The sequence below is a fragment of the Xiphophorus maculatus genome, chromosome 6 (assembly GCF_002775205.1).
Source record: "Xiphophorus maculatus strain JP 163 A chromosome 6, X_maculatus-5.0-male, whole genome shotgun sequence".
NCBI classification, from domain to species: Eukaryota; Metazoa; Chordata; class Actinopteri; order Cyprinodontiformes; family Poeciliidae; genus Xiphophorus; species Xiphophorus maculatus.
The window spans coordinates 24,333,886-24,352,893 of NC_036448.1; the positions used below are offsets into that span (position 1 = coordinate 24,333,886).

General features: G+C 35.2%; 1 protein-coding gene across 3 annotated transcripts; it reads left to right on the top strand.

Annotated features, from left to right (window-relative positions):
• Window positions 1-340: 340 nt before the first annotated feature.
• On the top strand, window positions 341-18,908 carry ncstn (nicastrin). Of its 3 annotated transcripts, none has more exons than XM_023335542.1 (17): window positions 341-446; window positions 2,635-2,736; window positions 3,163-3,286; window positions 4,438-4,559; window positions 5,008-5,153; window positions 6,331-6,484; window positions 6,688-6,800; window positions 7,680-7,832; window positions 7,924-8,028; window positions 9,265-9,342; window positions 10,373-10,542; window positions 10,643-10,745; window positions 11,231-11,329; window positions 11,909-11,996; window positions 13,425-13,588; window positions 13,812-14,024; window positions 16,915-18,908. In XM_023335542.1, exons 1-17 carry the CDS (start codon window positions 389-391, stop codon window positions 17,035-17,037), a joined length of 2,115 nt encoding a protein of 704 aa, XP_023191310.1. In that variant the 5' UTR covers window positions 341-388; the 3' UTR covers window positions 17,038-18,908. The 3 variants fall into 3 exon arrangements, with proteins under 3 accessions (XP_023191310.1, XP_023191312.1, XP_023191311.1); XM_023335544.1 differs by having other exon boundaries at window positions 6,331-6,469; window positions 16,915-18,907; XM_023335543.1 differs by having other exon boundaries at window positions 6,331-6,475; window positions 16,915-18,901.
• The last annotated feature ends 100 nt before the right edge of the window (window positions 18,909-19,008 follow it).

Consider the following 19,008-nt stretch of genomic DNA (forward strand, 5'->3'; position numbering starts at 1 on the left):
ACCTTACGTTTTTATTTCCTGAACGTGGATCTGGATTCATAAGCGACATTGAGGATGTCAATTGAACTGAGGTTACTCTATTTTTGTGAGGGATTATAAAACCCGAGGTCACCAAGTCTTAAATAAATACATTTGATGCTGTTCAGTTTATTTATACGTTTTCCGAAGTAAAGGGAACAAATCCTGATAAAAGAATCAGTTTCAGTACCTTCTATGGAGTCCGTGTTCCTCACAGACATGAATACGCGCTCCAGTGCCACTTTCAAGATGGCGTAACGACGTCTACGTATTGGTGTTTCTTAAGGGAAGCGGAACCAAAAAACCGGAACCCGGGTGTTTCCCAAATCTTCACTTCCTGTTGTGTTTTTCTGCCTTTCAAACCAGGAAGATGGATTTGTTGTCGAACAAATGGATTGTATATTTGGCATTATGTCTGTTTGTCGCTGGTAAGTTGAATTATTAGACTGTCGAGCCTGTGGCGCTTTATGTCTAGCATTAGCCGAAGTATGTTTCTCTTTTATTAGATTAGCTTGGTAGATTTCCTTGTGCCGTAGCTAGCTGGATGCTAGGCTAGTTAGCCGTAGCAACAGCTGCACTGTTTGTCTTTTAAATATTCGTTTTGTGCAAGTTTAGGAATTGCGGTCTGGAATGGGGGTAATTTTAGTACATTTGCGTTCACATAAGACTGAAAAACGACCGTATTTTGTCTTGTCAAAGGTCAGAGATGACTTTTAAGCCAGTCAGAAACAACGCTGAAGTCAGCTTTTGTTTTGGCACACCGGCAAGAGGCTGTTTGACCGTTCTTAAGAAATCTGAACCACCTTCCAGCTGGCTCTAACTCAAAATCCTAAATTACGTAGGATATTTATACCGGATTTATGTAATTCTGCAGTAAACAGTCACATTCCGGCGAGGACCGTACCGTTTGTGAGCTGGGAAACATTTTAAATCTGTTTATGGAAGCTCAAAGGGCCTTTGATCGAGGTTAGTCCAGAAAACATTTATTTACACACAGTTTGTGATGTTTGAATCTTAAATAAAGTACTTAGATTCGTAAAATCTGGATTGTACTGAATACATGTTATTTAAAACATGTATTCGTGTCATTATTAACATGAAGACATGTAAAAGTAAATTTAAAAAAAAAAAACACGTCCGCTTTTGCGACTACTTTAATTAAATTATTTAAAAATGGAATTTCTTCGCTGAAAAGTTCTGCATTGTAAACACAAAATCTTGCATATTTTTTTTAAACATTAAATGCTGGTTCTTCTTGGCATTGCTAGCAAAACAGACTATTTTGAATTATTTTAAACTATATACAGTTTAAAATAATTCAGTCCAGGTTTGACCATTTTGTGATCTTTTATAAATATATTTTGAACAATAGTATTTCAAAGAGAAAAACCCTTTAGTGAAACGCCGAATCAGAAGCGAACTTCGGCGTCGTAGTGACTTGGCATCAGCGTGACTGCTCGTGATTTTCCGCGGAGATTCACTTCCACGATATCAAACTAAACTTACTGTATTTCCCCCTTTTTATTTTAAAATACAAACATCACTTTTAGAGAGTCAAAGAGTATAGTTTTTTGAACCAGGTATTTATTCCCTTTTTTCAGAATGTACTCCGGTTATATTTTCAATTTAGAAGATGTAAAATAATAATAATAAAATTACTACATTTTGAGCAAAAGTTATTTTACTGCCTCTTTAATTTTAAGTATATAAACTTTGTTTAAACTTTTATCTGAGGTATGGATGTTATTATGCATTTTTACGTCTACTAAATGAATGCACCTTGTTATTAATGGAGAAATAGTATAATATACATTTCTGATCTGACTTTGCAATGTATTATCAAGATTCCTTTAATCTTGAGTTCTTAAGGACAATTTTTATTAGTAAAAATCTACTGTAGATTTTAAAGGGATATTTTATTTTGTTGCTATGATGCAAAATGGATTTATATCTGGACAGATGTCATCTTAAATGTAAATAAATATAGTAAATAATTTTAGGACGGCATGTAGTTTTGAAGCTTTTTCTTTAAAAGGAGTTAACAAAGCTAATGTGGATTTATCTGTTTAATTGTTTTGAGGGATAAAAGGGGGGAAGTAAGGTGTTATTGTACTCTTAATTTAGTTGCAATTCCAAAAAAGCAAAAAATAAGACAAATTCATGATGTAGCTATATTCTGTTAGAGATCCCATTCAGCCTGGAAAGCAGCAATTCAAAGTATTTCCTAGAAATGAATAAGTGTGAATAAATCATAAAAAAGTATTTGTAATTCCAGATGTTATTCCTCACTTATTGTTGAAAATATTCATCCATCTTTGCATCCAGATGTTGATTCTGGCTCCATATTTAAAGCAAAATCTGCCAGAAATTTATATTGAAGTTTTGTATCTTTAATTTTGATCATTTTAGTAAAAGAATGACATTTTAGCAAATGTATAATGGAGCATGGTCTATACATTTTGCACAACTGGTTATTTCACTGATGATGTCTGAAAAGGTGAATTATCTGTGTTAAATATTAAAAAAACTTATGAAAATACTCTTCTATAATACATATAAATGTAAACTTAATTTTAGGGCTTTCTGATGATCACTTTGTGTTATTTCTCTTTGCAGGTATCAATTGTAATTCAGTGGAAAACAAAATTTACGTCAAGCTCAACTACACTGTGCCATGTGTGCGACTTCTTAATTCAACCCATCAAATAGGCTGCCAGTGTGAGTATAGCGGCACATATATGCTGCTTTAGCTGCTTCTGACATTCAAAATATATGCAAATTTATTTTTCCACCACATAAAGTTGTTGCATTTTATTTGAAGTGTTTTGCCAACATCTTTATGATGTGTGCCAGCAATTATGGAGGTAATCACTGCTATTTCAGTTTCTTCCATGTGACTGTTGTTGATAGAAGGAGCGCTGTAAAGATTAAAGGTCATAGTAAAACACGCCTTCCTGTGATATAAATATTCAAGGATCATAATCTGACAAACTGTTCTTTCTGTGACACAAACATCCCCAGAATCAATGCATTTTATTGATCTTTATAGTAAATTATTTGATATAATTGAAGACAGTTTTCAGGACGTTTATTGTTGTGTTTTTGTTTTATTGCTGTTACTAATATTTAGTTCTGCCCGTTTAGCATCTTTGTCAGGCGATGTTGGAGTGCTCCATGTACTTGAGTCAGAAGAAAACCTGGACTTTGTGCTTCGAAATGGCCGCAATCCTCCTTACATGGTCATCATGGAGTCTTCACTCTTTACCAGGTACGGTTCGCCGGTGACCCATCGCCAGAGGTCAGAAGTTTAGTAAAATGTAGACTATTTGTCTGTGTATGAAAATGATTCATTATTTAAACTACATTTATTACAAAATAGTGCAAACTTGGTTTTCCAGTTCAAGATTGGAGCTTTAAAAACATTTATAAAAGAAATTGTCATGACACAGTCATAAACATGAAGGAGTCTTCATGAATGTTTATGACTTTTGTCGTGAAGTGACATGACTGCTTTTAATGCAAAGTTACATTAAAAGTAATGACACAGTAAGCAATAAATCAGTTAATTGTATGATAAATTAAAACAAGCTCAATAATTTCCATTTGAATGATTTATTGCTTTTCTCTCTTTCTACTCTTTTCTACAAAACCTGAATGATAAAAATCTTCAGTCTGGTGTTTTGGTCTCAATTAGTCATTTTTTCCAAAGGATAATGTTGTTTACAAAGACTTCATAATTCATGTTATTTTTTGTTTCTGTTATTTTATTTATTTATTTTGGATATTTAAAATGTTTTCCAGCATTAAATGTTCATTAGAATTTAAAGTTTATTGATTTTTGAGAATATTTCTTTGCATTATTTTGCCATTACGTTGCCTGAAAATTTAATTTCGAGACAGTTTATCAACCTGCAAAATGTGTTATTGTGACAGGTCTAATTAAAAGTTTATTAATCGTGTCAACTTTGCGTTATTGTGTGAATAATGACATTTTAATGCAAAGTTGCATTAAATCTGGCATTAAAAGTAAATTAATAGTGTCATTATTTACCAAATAACATTAATAAACATTCATGAAAACTCCTTCATGTGTATGACGGTGTCATGTCAATCTTATGCACACCCCTTCAAATAAAGTGTTACCAAAATAATCTTACGTATACTAAAAAAAACAATAAAAGTCAAAGGTAAAACACAAAGTCTTTTATCAACCATGTTCGCCACGTTAATTCAGTTTTATAGTAAATACGACCGCAAACATCCAGTAGTTCTACTCCAGAACAAATTTTAGTGAACTTAGTTAGGAAACTTTGCAATAAAAAAACATTTCCAAACATGTTTTTAGGAGTAAAAATGAACGAGACACACCCTGTATATATATAATTTAGTTCCTAAATTGTGTGAATTGTCGCCTGTCAGATCCGTCATGATGAAGCTGAAGAACGGCTCCAGCAGGGTGGCCGGCGTCGCCGTGGTGGAGCCCACCTCCAACCCGCCGGATGGCTTCTCCCCTCACACTCGCTGTCCCAACGAGAACACAGGTGGGTCAGACGTGTTGCCATGGAAACAGAGAGGGCAAAGCGTCAATACCAGTACTTAAGTAAAACCGAATACTTTAGGTTGAGTTCTTGGGATTATTTTGTTTTTTGTTGCAAAAGGTCAGAAAAGATGGAGTTCCAGTGCTTTACTTAATGTAAGTTAAGATTAAGACATTACTCTTTCGCAGAGTTGTGTAGTAACTAGTTACATTTACTTGAGAAACCTTTTTGAAATAATGCACTTTTAGTAGAACTTTTACTACGCTGTGCTTTTTACTTTCGTTTGAGTAATTTTATTATGAAGTGTTTGTACTCTTGCTTGAATAAAATTTCTGGATTTTCTACCCACTGCATGAAAAACAAACATGTTTTAACCAAAAACTCACCAGATGCAGACACAATTAGGATAATCTGGATGATTTTTATTCACTTTTCCCGCTCTCCCCCTCAGGTGTGTACTCAGAGAACTACGGTCCAGGTCTGGCCCACTGCAACACCACAAAGTGGAATCCCCTCGGCAACGGTTTATCCTATGAGGAGTTTGACTTTCCCATCTTTTCTATGAAAGACGACAATGACACACAGCTCATACGGCAGGTAAAGACTCCAACAAATAGCTTGTTTTTTATTCAGTTCATAGCTGTTCTAATGTTGCTGCACAAAATGACTTTGACCTTTAATATTTTTCACTGTTTAGTGACATGAAAGTATAAATCGGTTATTAACAGGTTAGAAACACGTGAAATTGATGTGAAGATGTTTTTTTATTGGCAGGTTTTAGGAATTATGACAAAGTCGATTTTTAGCATAAAGAAAAGACGCAGATGTTGCACAGCAACAAATTGTTTGTGAAAATCAACAAAATCTTAATAGTTTTGATCTAGTTTCTTGTGCAAACATTTTAGTATGCTTGAAATAAGACAAAAATAACTTAGAAATAACTTTTCAGCAAAAATTGGAGCTTGACTTAAGTCAATAATTCTTTAATATTGATGGAAAAATATTAGTTATAAGTGAAATAAACTGCCAGTGGAACAAGACATTTTTCATCAACATTAAGGAAGTATTTACTTAAATGAAGCTTCTATTTTTGCTGAAAAATTACCTGTAGGTTAGTTTTGTCTTCTTTAAACCATACTCAGATATTTGTACTAGGAACTACACCAAAAATACTTTAAAATTGATCCATTGACAACAGCGTAAGGATTACGACACTGCAAAAACACAAAGTCTTACAAAGTTATTCAGCAATGGGAGGCGACAGTATTCCTGCAAGATCATAACAAGACGAAGAAAGATAATAGAAATAAAGCACAACTTTAAGCTGCGGCTTTTTGTGAAGCATTGACTGCAGCTTCTGTAGAGAAGTCTGTTTAAATGCTGAATCAGGAGTGGTGGGATAATGATCTGATGCATTCAGTGATGCAGACCTCTTTCATAATTTTGATTATTTTAATTTCCAGCCATTGTTTATGTCCAGATTTATGGAGTCTGGCTTCTTCTGGTGCAGAATTATGAAGCATGTCTCACATCAGTGACGTAAAATTTGGATAAAATGTGACCGTTTCGACTGCAGATTTAGCACCATGTATGGAAGTGCCTTGATTCTGATTTTTTTCTGGGTAAAAATGTCATTTAGATTGCTGTGAAAAAGTCTGATTTGTATCGTATTTCCCTTCTGCGTGAGAAACTACAAAGAAATTGTGTTTTCTGTCTACTTCTTTGGACACAAACCCAGAGTTTAGTGAACGTGTTTGCTTCTCTCCGTTCTCAGTGCTACATGGATCACAACCGTCCCATGAATGGCAGCGACCCTCAGTACCCTCTCTGCGCCATGCAGCTTTCCTCCCACATGTCCGCCGTCACCAGCACACCCACCTGCATGAGGAGAAACAGCATCAGCTTTAGCATGAGTAATGGTCAGCCTGGTAATCTCACAGCATCGCAAAGTCAAAACAATAACTTAAGTACTCTTCCAGTACCGATATGTGGTTGTTTTGAACTTTATTGGGCACTTTCTGAATTATTTATTCATCCTAAATGCTGTGATATGGTGAAAACATTTAATAAATTAGCTTTTATTGGTGATTATTGCTTTCTAATCTATTATTTTGCTTGCTTCTCCTGATAGACATGGTGTGTGATCCTTTGAGTGACCAGAATATTTGGGCCCCTAGTAAACCTTTGAACACCACACAAAACGGCCACAAGGCAAATGAGAGCGTGATCATCGTATCAGCCAGGGTGAGTGTCTGTCAGCGTCTAAGCAAACACAATAAGAAAGACTTTTACTTTTTCTGAAGCTGCCTGCTGATTCTCATGTGAGGGAAGCCGCTGCTGTCACATGACTATAAGCATAAACTAGTAAATACTCTTGATCCAGCTTCATTTCTGTATATTTTTCTCTTGAAGAAGCCAGAATTTTCTGCAGATGCCAGTTAGGGACTGTAGAACTGCGTGATGTGACCTATCTTCCTAGTTTTAGTCAGAACTCCAGCAGCAGCATTCTGGATCTAATCGATTTTTTTAGGCAGACCTGTGAAGACACTGTTCCAGTAATAAATGCAACTAAAAATAAACACATGGATCTCTAGATCTTGCTGAGACATCAGTCTAATCTTGGAAATGTTCTTCAGGTGATAGAAGGCCGACTTTGTAACTGTCTTCATGTGGCTCTGAAGGTTCAAATAAATATTAAATAGGAGGGATTCGAGGATTGAACTTTGAGGTATCCCATATCGTCGTCTGTCTGCACTGTTGAGAAATTACCATCTTAAAAGAAATATTTATTCTTTTAAGATTCAAGCTAGTCAAAGTCCTACAGTTGTCCTACATTTCCCAGAATGCAACTGATAGCAGCTTGGAGTATTTTTTAAATAAACGTCGCAGAAAATATGTAAAATGAAATTTTTTCAGCATCTAATCATGTTGTGTGTACTTTTTGGTCACTTAATTGTGAACTACACATTTATGTAAAACAGAAACATTTATGTTTTCCTCATATCAAGAAGATTTTCTCCATTTTTGATCATTTCATGTAGGAGTTTATAGCCGCATATTAACTGATAAGTTTGAGAATAAATAAATGAAACACCTGATTTTTTTTTTCTTTCGTGTCTGCAGCTCGACAGCAGGTCCTTTTTCTCTGAGATTGGCCCCGGGGCGGAGAGCGCGGCCTCGGGCCTCATCACCCTGCTGGCGGCGGCTCACGCTCTACGAAACGCCACGCAGGACGCTCAGCTGGACCGAACCATCTTCTACACTTTCTTCCACGGGGTTTGTTCACTCCCCCTTTTTAACAAACACCAAGTTTGATTTACTTTCTGCATGTTTGGTCACTTAAACCATCATTTTACTTTAAACTCAGGAAACGTTTGACTACATCGGCAGTTCGAAAATGGTTTACGATATGGAGAAAAATCAGTTCCCAATAGATCTGGACAACGTTCACTCTGTGTTGGAGATTGGACAGGTGCGTTTTGGAAAACTTGTTTTTTGGTTTTCTTTATAAATTGTGACACAAATTAAACCAGTTCCTAATTCTGCATGTTTTGTTTGAACTCCAAAAGATCAATATTGGTGCTTAGTGCTGGGTGATATGGTTCAATTATTGTGACGATTAATCAATTAATCAGAAAAAAAAATCTAGAGATATTAATTTTACCATTTAAACCTTTTTTATACAATCTTAGAAACACATTAAAAGATGCAAATAAACAATTTAGTTCCTTTTTTAAGTAAGAAAATGAACATTTTATTGCATAAGATACAACAACTGAGCATTTCTTCTGTAAATCTGAACGGAGACTTGAGGAGTTTAGTCTAAAACCTGTTGATAGACAAAGGTGTTTTATCTTGAATGCAAAATGTATTTATTTTTGTACAGTGTTGACTTAATTACTGCTCTGAATAAGTCTTTATTTTTTTTACAGCAGATGGCCTTTTTTGAGTCTATTTCTCTAGTTAAAGATTAACTGATTACTAAATTATTTCAGTAATCAATTAATCGTGATTAATCTGAAATTTGATATCAATATCTATCACAATATTAAACAAGTAACATTATTTTTGTCAGTATTTATTGCTCTCTAGAGGTATTAGGTGATATGTAAAGATATTAGAAGGTTATTGTGATCAAACTTCATACAACTGCTTTGGATAAATAAGATATGCATATAACATTTAAACTAAAATATGAACTCATAATGAAAATGGACATTATTTAAGTTTATTATTTATTATTATTATTATTATTATTATTATTATTAACCTTTATGTCATCAGAAAATCCAATTGAGTTTAAAAATCTCTTTTTTAGGGGAATCCCAGCCAATATTGGCATAAATTCTTTTACTTATGTAAAATAAAAATATGTGCATTCAGATATAAATTTTAAATATTTAATATATTTTTATAGTTTTATCGTGCAGCTCTTTCAGGGTTTTAGATTTTTAAGAATCACAGCATTTGCTTTGTGCAAACTGTATTATTCTGATAGCAAAATGAATCTTTTTTTGTAATAATCAAATAGTTTTTCACCATTTACATTTTCTTCTGTCTGTTCGTGATGTCATCTATTCTGCACACTGTGCTAAATAGCAAAACACTTTTATTTTATATTACTTGAGTGGCTTTATTTCCTTTGTACATAAAATAAGTGAAGTGAATATATTTGCAGTGGTTAATTATATTTAGTCGTCTTTTCCAGGTGGGATTGCATTCCAGCTCCAACCTCTGGCTCCACACGGATCCGGTCTCTATGAGGAACAGCAGCATTCAGGAAGAGGTTTGTTCTACATAAAACCAGAAGTTTGCATACACCAAATAAAAATACACACATTTTCTTTCTTTTTTTAAAGAGAAAAAAGCTTTGGTTGAGTTATATTACAGCTTTATTTGGTTATTATTATGACTTTATCCTCATATTTTCTTTAGTTCTTCTTACCCCTGCCCCTAATAATCCATTATGGGAACCAGAGATTCTTTCTGACAGCAGAAGAGAAACTCAGAGACAGCGACAGAAAAGAGTCACACTTAATATTTATAGTTATTGACGAGGGTAGATTCATCCGGTGAGTCATCCTGCAGCAGCTCTGTTGTTTCACAGAGGTTACTTTCATGCTGCATTTTCACATTTTCAAACTAGATGCCTTTCTTAAAAAGCAAAATTCTTTTTTACGTTTTGGATCTAAAATGCATAACATCTCTTTTCCAAAAACAAAATACAAATAAACAAAAAATGTGACTACTTTACTTGCTTGGTTTTAGTTTTTTTTTTTGGCTTGCGAATACTTTTGAATCGACGATTTTGGCCCAGGTGACAAAGAGTTTAGACACCTCTGCTTAAAGTAAGGTAACACTTTATTTGAAGGGGTGTGCATAAGACTGACATGACATAAACATGACATAACTCCTGTTATTAACATGAAGGAGTCTTTATAAATGTTTATAATGGTTGTAATGAAGTGTGATTTGGTAAATAATGACACTTTTAATGCAAAGTTTACACTTTTAATGGAGTTTTTATGCAAATGTTAATGGAATTTTGCATTAAAAGTGTAATTATTTACAGAGTAATACAAAGTTGACACATTTAATGGCCTTTTAATGCAACTTTTAGTACAACTTCACGATAAGAGTAATTATTTACTGAATGACACTTAATGACAACAGTTATAAACATCTATGAAGGCTCCTTCATTTCATAACAGGTGTCATGTCAGTCTTATGCACAACTCTTCAAATAAAGTGTTACTGTTAGTAAATATGTAGATATAGAGATTAAAGTTGGATTCCTCTTTGTTGATCCTCTTCAGGTGAAGAACCTGATCGCCAACCTGAAGTCAGCCGCTGCAGGTTTAAACGTCTCTGTGACGGAACCCGGCGTCACCCAGCCGCTGCCTCCTTCGTCCTTCCAGAGGTTCCTGCGAGCCCGGCCGTTCCCCGGCGTCGTTATTGAGGACTACAACTCCAGTTTCTCCAACAAGTATGACTATTTTCATTTGGAGAACTCTCTTTTTGGAGCATTGGGATGTTGCTGCTGCTGGATTTAGTGGCGTTGGATGCTGATTTGTGTCTGTGCGCAGGTACTTCCAAAGCATGTTTGACAACGCAGACAGTTTGAACGTCTTGTACCCCCCGAACCTGACGCCAGAGGAGCAGCTGAACCACGTCACGAACACCGCAAAGGTCAGAACATTTACGATTGGTTCACTGTAGTTCAACAAAACATCCAACTTGGACATTAAATCAATAACAATATCTCATGATAAACCTGTGATCAATAATATTCAATATTTATAATATTCACTGAACTCCGATCCAGAACCGAAAGGTTGTAGCTGCTCAGCCTCTTAATGTTCCTGGAATCAGCTCACTCACTCACTCTTTGGTTACCTAGCAGCAACCTGCTGAGTAACTGGTGGTAACCTAGCAACAACCTGCTGAGTAACTGGTGGTTACCTAGCAACAACTTGTTGAGTAACTTGTGGAACAACAGTTTAAGGTTTCTCCTTAAACTGCTGTTCATTATTTAAAGGTTGTTCATTCTTTCATATGTTCTTTTCAATCAATCATTCATTCATTTATCCATCCACTGACTGTTTATCCATTCATCCATTCATATCAGTTGTGGTTGAGCTGCATCTATAATCTTAGTTTCTGTTTCTTCTCAGTCTCTGGCTGAAGTGGCGACCACGGTGGCTCGAGCTTTGTTTATTCAGGCTGGGGGAGAGAAAACGCAGATCAGCAGTATTAAAGCAGACGAACTCATGGTAAGACTGTGAACTGCATTAATGTCTTAAAATACTCAATACTGCAGTACAAGGTAAATTCATTCACTCATACACCATATTTACTGTTTACTTTATCCACATGAAAATTTTCGTAGTTTAACATCATTACAGGAAATAAGAGCAAGATTAATCTAAAACAAAAACTAGGTTGCCATTGAAAGTTGATTTATTAATTGTGGATTAAATGCATTTCACATGTTTACGTGAAGGTGAACATAACTTTTTTATATGTTTTAGTCTAATTTTGTGGTTATTTCTACATATTGAAGGCCAGAAATGCTATGCTTTGCATTTTAGCTCTACAAATTATAAATAACAGTCCTGATGAAAATAAGGCCCACCATGTTTTAAATTCTAGGTTTATTTTATATTTAGTTTTTTTTTTTTTTTCACAAACATTTTTATTCTGAAAGATTTTTTTTTTTTTGCCAAACTAACTCTGGTATCTGACAAGTAGAAGCACAAGTGAATACAAAAAGTTTTGTTGATATAAAATGATATTAGATATTCCCATGAAGGTTTTTCTCATTTATCAGAAATGTTGTTATTTTGTCTCAGGTGAGCCGAATGCTGTACAGTTTCCTCATATCGTCGAATAACTCCTGGACCCAAGAGATCGTAGGCCTAAAGGACGTTGTTCATCTCAGTAAGTTAGCTTTGTTTTTGTTTTTTTAAAACAAAAAATAAATGTTTTTTCTCTTCTTGAACAAAGTGCATCACAAAGTAATCACGTCCCTGGATCGTTTTCACGTTTTGTCTCATTATAACCACCAACTTTTTCATAAGTATTTTGCTGTGACCAGCACAAGGTAGTGCAAACTTTATGGCATAACGTTGCTGCTATAAACCCGGAGGATATGCAGTTTTATTAAGCAATCACAGCTGCACATTTGTTGATACAGTCATTTAAATTTATTTGTGAACACATGAACTCAAATAAGAGTAAAAAGTGTTTTGTAAAAAGTGTTGAGTAACTGATCAAATTATCAATCATTTAATATTTAAAAATTACATCATCACACAGACCAAAATATTTGGTAAGTGGAAATTTTGGTATTTTAAGAATGAAAATGACAATAATTTATATAAGTAACAAAAGATAACAAAGTCAGGCAAAAGAAAATGTTTCCAAATAAGTTTCTTTCAATAAAAAAAAAACTTGGGAAACTTTAAGAAAAACTGCAAGTCTGTGTCTGGTGAAATTTTGTTTTTCATTCAGTGGGTAGAAAATCCAGAAATTTTACTCATGTAAGAGCAGAAATAAATTCTTAATAAAATGACTCAAGTGAAAGTAAAAGTACATTTTTTTTCAAAAAAATTAACTTGCTACTGCCCAACTGTGCAATCAGAGGAAGATGAGGAATAATAAGAAATTAAGGAAAATTAAAGAAAAAATTAACAAAGTTTTTGTTTCCTTACCTCCTTCTTCTTCTCCTTCTTTTCTTTGAATCAGCGTCACATTAATAATAATAATAATAATAATAATATACATTATTTAAAACCAGACAGTGTACAACTCAAACATAAACAACACAATTTGATCCACTGTACCAGATGATAGCAGAAGCTAATTTGGCAGATTACAAAATAAATATACAATAGAGATGTACAAAATGCTGCGTTCATGGACCCGTGAGTAAATGGCAATCAGAAAGGTATGTGCCGTTTTCAATGTTCCATAGGCTCCTCAGGGTTTTTGGCAGGAATGTGATTCCATAAAAATTGTGAGGTAGAATGAAAATGGTTGAGACCTTTTTTTATATATATTATTTTTAATTTATTTCTTCTTATTTATTTATTTACTTGGTCTTAACATCCCAGTTCTGTGTCTCTCCGAGATTTTAATTTTTTTTTTTTTTTTATTTGTGCACAATGACATTTAAAGGAATTCTGATTCTGAATGAAATCCAGTGCAGCCCTTTTCCTTTAAAAGCCACCAAATTAGTAAATAATTAACTTTTTGGGTTGCAATGTGAGGAAATGTGCAAATTCAGAGGTTAATGAGTCATTTGCCAAGCCACTCTGTTAAGGTACTTTGGATATTTCTAGTGACTGAAACACACTTTTCTCTCAGACAACAACACAGTGAACTTCTACATCAGTGTGGAGCAGCAGGCCAGCTTACCGACTATTCTCGTCAAGTACCTGTTGGCTAACCTGACTGGGACCGCCGTCAACGTGACGCAGGAAAACTGCAAGAATCAGAAAGAGAGCGAAGACGACAAGGAGAGCAAGCATGTGAGATTAACAGCTGGTTTCATTCCCAAACGTCGACTTAATTCTGATAATTTAGCAAAAATCAAGTAAATTTAAAGGTTGGAGTAAAATTAGAATGACAAGAAAGAAAAAATTGTAGTTCTTAGGAGTAACAATGTAATTTCTTAGTTTTTTTTCTCTTAAAAGAGCATAACAGCACATTTATTTACCTCCTCCAAACTACTTCTTCTTCTTCCCCCCTTAGTTGTACAACTACTTCTGGGTTCCGGGAGCAGCGCCCCCTAACAGTACAGAGCGAGACGGATTCTGCGTCCGCTCCACGGTGCATTGGTCCAGAGCCATATCCCCGGCCTTCCTGATGGAGAACTACACCACCAGCGAGTATTCGACATGGACAGAGTCCAGGTGGAAGGAAATCAAAGGACGCATATTCCTGGTGGCCAGCCACGACCTGGAGGTAAATCAGTTATTGATTTTTAAAAATTTACTTATTTATTGTGATGTAAACAAATCAGGTGAAAAGACACAAAAACAAAACAAAATGTGCAGAAAGAAATCCATAAACAGTCCATTGCAGTCATTTAGTCATAGTATGGACTGTTTGGAAAAAGAGGGGAAAAAATTAAATAATGCATAAAAGTCATTGATTGCGTTACTGATGAAAAATGTACAAAAGTGTGCAATTTACTAAAAAAATTTGGAAGAAAACTGCTGTCTTTAAGCTTGCAGAATCTATTTTAAATACCTGAAATTTAAATTAAACAAAATTGAAATGATAATTGGAGTGCAAAGATTTCAATCAACTGTGTTTTTGTTGATATGGTTTATAAAAGAGAAAGGAAGGAAAAAAGAAAAAAAACACATAATATTGAGAAAAGTAAATAAATGCATAAAAGTCCTTGATTACTGACAAGAAAAATAGCAATAGTACTACTTCAAATAAAAACAGTAATGATAATAATAAAGTAATATTAGTAATGAAAATAATCATTGAAGACAACACATTATTATTTATTGATCTGTTTATTAAAGGAGATTTCTCAGATGCAGTCGCAAAAATTATGCTGTCATCTTGGATTTTTTATTTTATTTGGATGGATTGTTGTGGAATTTGATTTTCTCATTTTTCAAGCCTTAAAAAGTGTGGAAAATAAGAAAATTGAGTATTAAAAGTATTTGAATTTCCACATTTCAGCATCTAAATAATAAAATCAAAGGGTTTCTGTTTACAGTGAATTGGATAATGTCTTTTTCTTTGATTTGCCACGTTTTTTTTCCACAAACTGTTTTGAGTTTGAAGTTGCTGACAAAACCCACAGGTGCTTGAAATCCTTGAAAATGCTTGAATTTTATTTGGGTGTTTTCAAGTGCTCGATTTCTGTATAAAGTCCTTGAAAGTGCTTGATATTTTGTAACAAAGCATAATCTAACGTTTGATTAAAAGCCTAAATTTGGAAAACATTATTTACAGTTGAAACCAGATATATATTATATTATATTATATTATATTCATACACATAATAAAAAGACAGACATTGTTTTAATCACTGTTTGAAGTTAAGTCAAATCAAACTTTTTTCTTGTTTTAGGTCAGTTAGAATTATCAAAATTATTTCTGTTTTCTAAATGTGGGAAAACGTAATGAGAACATTTTATTTTTGAAAATTGATTAATCCTAATAGCTCTGTCAATTACTGAAATAAATATTGGCTTATACTTTATGCAAAGTATTTTGTTTTTTTGTGGTTAAATTAATGTTTAATTTTCGAGTTAATAGGCTGTGTGAGACACAACCTATGTTTTGAAATTTTATGTTTCAAAACATAAAATTTAGTTTTATTTTAGTTTATTTTGCCCCTGCTGTAGAATGTAAAATATTACCACAAACATATAAATAACAGTAATAAATTATGTAATACAATAGTGATTTGAACCTCTCTTTTTTTAGCTAATTTATATTGTTTTTATCTCCAAAACATGGTGGTGGAAAAGTTTGAAAACTTACCTTGAAAATGCTTGAAATGTGCTTGGACTTTGCCGTGCACAGATAAATCGATACTTACCCAAGAAATCCAGAAAAGAGATGTTTCTTTTTTTTATTTTTTATATTAGCCTAATTTTTATGTCCAACGCCGCTGACAAAGAGGCTAGCTTTCTGGAGCATATCGATGAAACTCATCTAATGTTTTCTATTCGGAAAGTTCTAGAAAAATCTAGACATATACATCTGAAATTATACAGTAGAGGTTTTTGTAGGAATCCTGGATGTATGAGTCTGTTTCATATCACCTTTTCATTCAGAAATCTGTCAGAATCACCTGAAACCTTTCTATCTGAGTCTTGACGTTTTGCAGCAGAACATACCTGAACTACCAGCAATAATGCAGCTCCATGCAATAAACATAAATCTGTCCAGATGTGACAGAGACGGATCGTATTTCTTGGAGGCATTTCAAGTCTCTGCACGCTCACCGCAGCATCGGGCCGAACTAAATCAGGGCCCCTCATCTGCTATCACCTCCTCACTTCAGGTGGAATTTTAAATAGGGACTCCTTGCACAACGTGTCGGTTAAATTTAATGAATCCAAACTTTTGCCCCGCAGTCAGAGATCAGAAAATGGTTACCCTGCTCATGGTTAGCTTTAGTCTTTAGCTTCGACTGAAAACAATTAGAGATGAGTCGATTTAGACTTAGACTGATTTTATTGTCATTTTGCATGCACAGGGTGTATACAGAACGAAATTTCGTTGCATACGGCTCAGAACAATGTTTTGAGGTTCCAATGTTATGAGGTTACTCCAGAATAAAATAAAATACAATATAAAATATAAAGTGCAGGAATGACAGTAAAATAGAAGTCATTTAGCTCTGTATATGTGCAAGGCATGAAGTGGAGACCAGTTAAGAGTTTAGCAGTCTGATGGCAAGTGGGAAAAAGCTGTTTCGGAACCAGGTGGACCTGCACCGGATGCTGCGGAACCTCTTTCCAGAGGGCACCATGGGGGTGTGAGGACCCCTCACACCCCCATGGTGGGGGTGTGAGGGGTCACTTACGATGTTTCGGTCTCGGGACACGCAGTGCTGGGATGAAATGTCCTGAATGGAGGAAAGGGAGGCCCCGATGATCCTCTCTGCTGTCTGCACCACTCTCCTCACGTTCTTCCAGTCGGAGGCGCTGCAGCCTCCACACCACACAGAATTAAGTCATACAGAAGACGGTGACACATTTATGTAAAATGACAGTAATAGGATGATTACACAGTGCAGTCCAGTCCAAACTGGCAACATTAGCTTAGCTAATGTTGCTAGTTTCTGGCCCTTTAACTTGAGCTCTTTCTCCTGCAGATGCTGACGCTCGGCGTGGGGATCGGCGTGCTGCTCTCCTCCCTCCTGCTGACCTACATCATGAGCTCCAAGGCTGACATCCTCTTCAGTTCGGGGAGGGAGCCCACCAGCGCCACCTACTGATCCGCAGGGAGTCGTCTCCGGCCCGCCACCACTACACTCCTCCTCCTGCTACTACAATAACCGCTAGTACTACTTCTGTCCCACGCAGACTTTAAAACTCGGCAAGCGAAGGTACACAGACGGCTTCGCCTCGGCTGAACGCGGGGCGCCGGTTCTGACTCCATGTTCATGGACTCGCTCAGGTGAGGCTTGACGTCAGGACCGGATGGATCTGGACTCTTCAGGAACAGGAAACACTGGTCAGGCACCAGCGGCGCCCTGTCAGTGGACAAGATGTTTATATTTCTCTGGATCTTTTTGTTTTTTTTGGTTTTCACCCTTTTAATGTCAAGGAATGTTTTTGTTTACTGTGTCACGGGACCGGCACAAAACAGTGAGCGTGTGAGAAGCTGCCTGATTGATTTAGAATAATTTTGAGTGCAGGTGTGTGTGTGTGTGTGTGAACTTTGGGGATTGCAATGGTATGTGCAATACTGTAGCCGTCTTCTGTGTAAATGTAGTTAAATTATCAGTTGTAATGACTCAAAAACCACTTTTCGAGCCAATGATCTGTTGGCAAAAATCAAATTTATGCTTTAAACTGACCTAGAAAGGATGATGTTAGGACATTTATACTGTTTATGCCACTACATGTACATGTAGTGTTTTATTTCTTTTAACATTCGAAGGGGAGAAGATCTTGATTCAGCTGGAAAAAATCTGGAAATTTTGAGTTTTAATACTGAAAATGTTCCTGGTACTTTTGCTCTGCACTCCCTTGAATTCCTTTTTTTTTTTTCCAACAATCTTAGAATAACTTTTTGGAGATTTTGACCATTTTGTAGATGAAATGCCTGGAATAAAACACGCATTGTGAGATCTTGAAGACAAAAAAATAAATAAACAAACATTTGCTTCTTTTTTTTTTTAATTCCAAGGCTTTGCGTGTGTCTTGCATGTTGCAGCTATTTGAAACAAATCCTTTACGCTGATAGTAGCGCTTTGTAAACTGCAGTAATAATACTGTGGCTTCTGTTTTACCACATAACCCATAAAAACTGTCGTTTTATTAGAACTTACAAGTTTTCCAGCTCCCTTTATAACTTTGTGGACACAGGATTCCCGTGGCCACATCCAAAGCGGCCCGTTAGTTAGCAGCTTTCGCTGACGCCTGCTTGTTTTAATAGGATTAATATTTTTGCGAGAACAAGGCGGCAGTGTTGATGATCTGCGGGGAAACGGTCGCCAGGACGACACAACGCTGCCCGGGTTGGCTAACGATTCAACAACAGACTCACTTTTGATACGCGGATCATCGTGTGTCCAACTTCCTTGCACAACATGAATGTTCTTTTCAAACCCTTTCCTCTCCAGAACGTCTTAATGTTTTGTTTACAAACTGTCAGGTCTGATCTGGATCAACGGTTTTTCAGTCTTTCTGAAGTTTTTTTCTGTTGATTTTCACTCATTTTTGAGGAGGAGAATTTCTCTTGATGGGGTCCCTACTTTACATTTCTACTTCTAGTAAGATTACTTAAAATTTCTGACATTAAACTACCAAGTATGTCTAAAATACAGCATGTTAATGGGAAACTTTGTGTCAAAATCAAAATTCAAGTTTGACCCGCCTACATAAATAAATGTTGCAGTTCATTGATGATTGCAATACATTGTTCTTAAATAAAGAGCAATACATTACATAGATAAAAAAATATTAAAATTCATATTAAACAATAATAAGATTCTTTTGGGCAGTGAAGACAGCACAGCATGTTTACTTAGAGTTGGGTCTATCTCATACTGTATAATAAATGCAACTGCTCTTTTATTTAGAAACTACCAAGCATATATAATTGACTATTGTGAATATATAAATAAATGAAAAATACATATTTTCTGGCTGATATACATAGCTTCATTACAGTTGGATCACAATGTGCTGTTGTATTTATGTTTTATTTTAAAGTTGGAAAAAATATTTTCAATAATTTC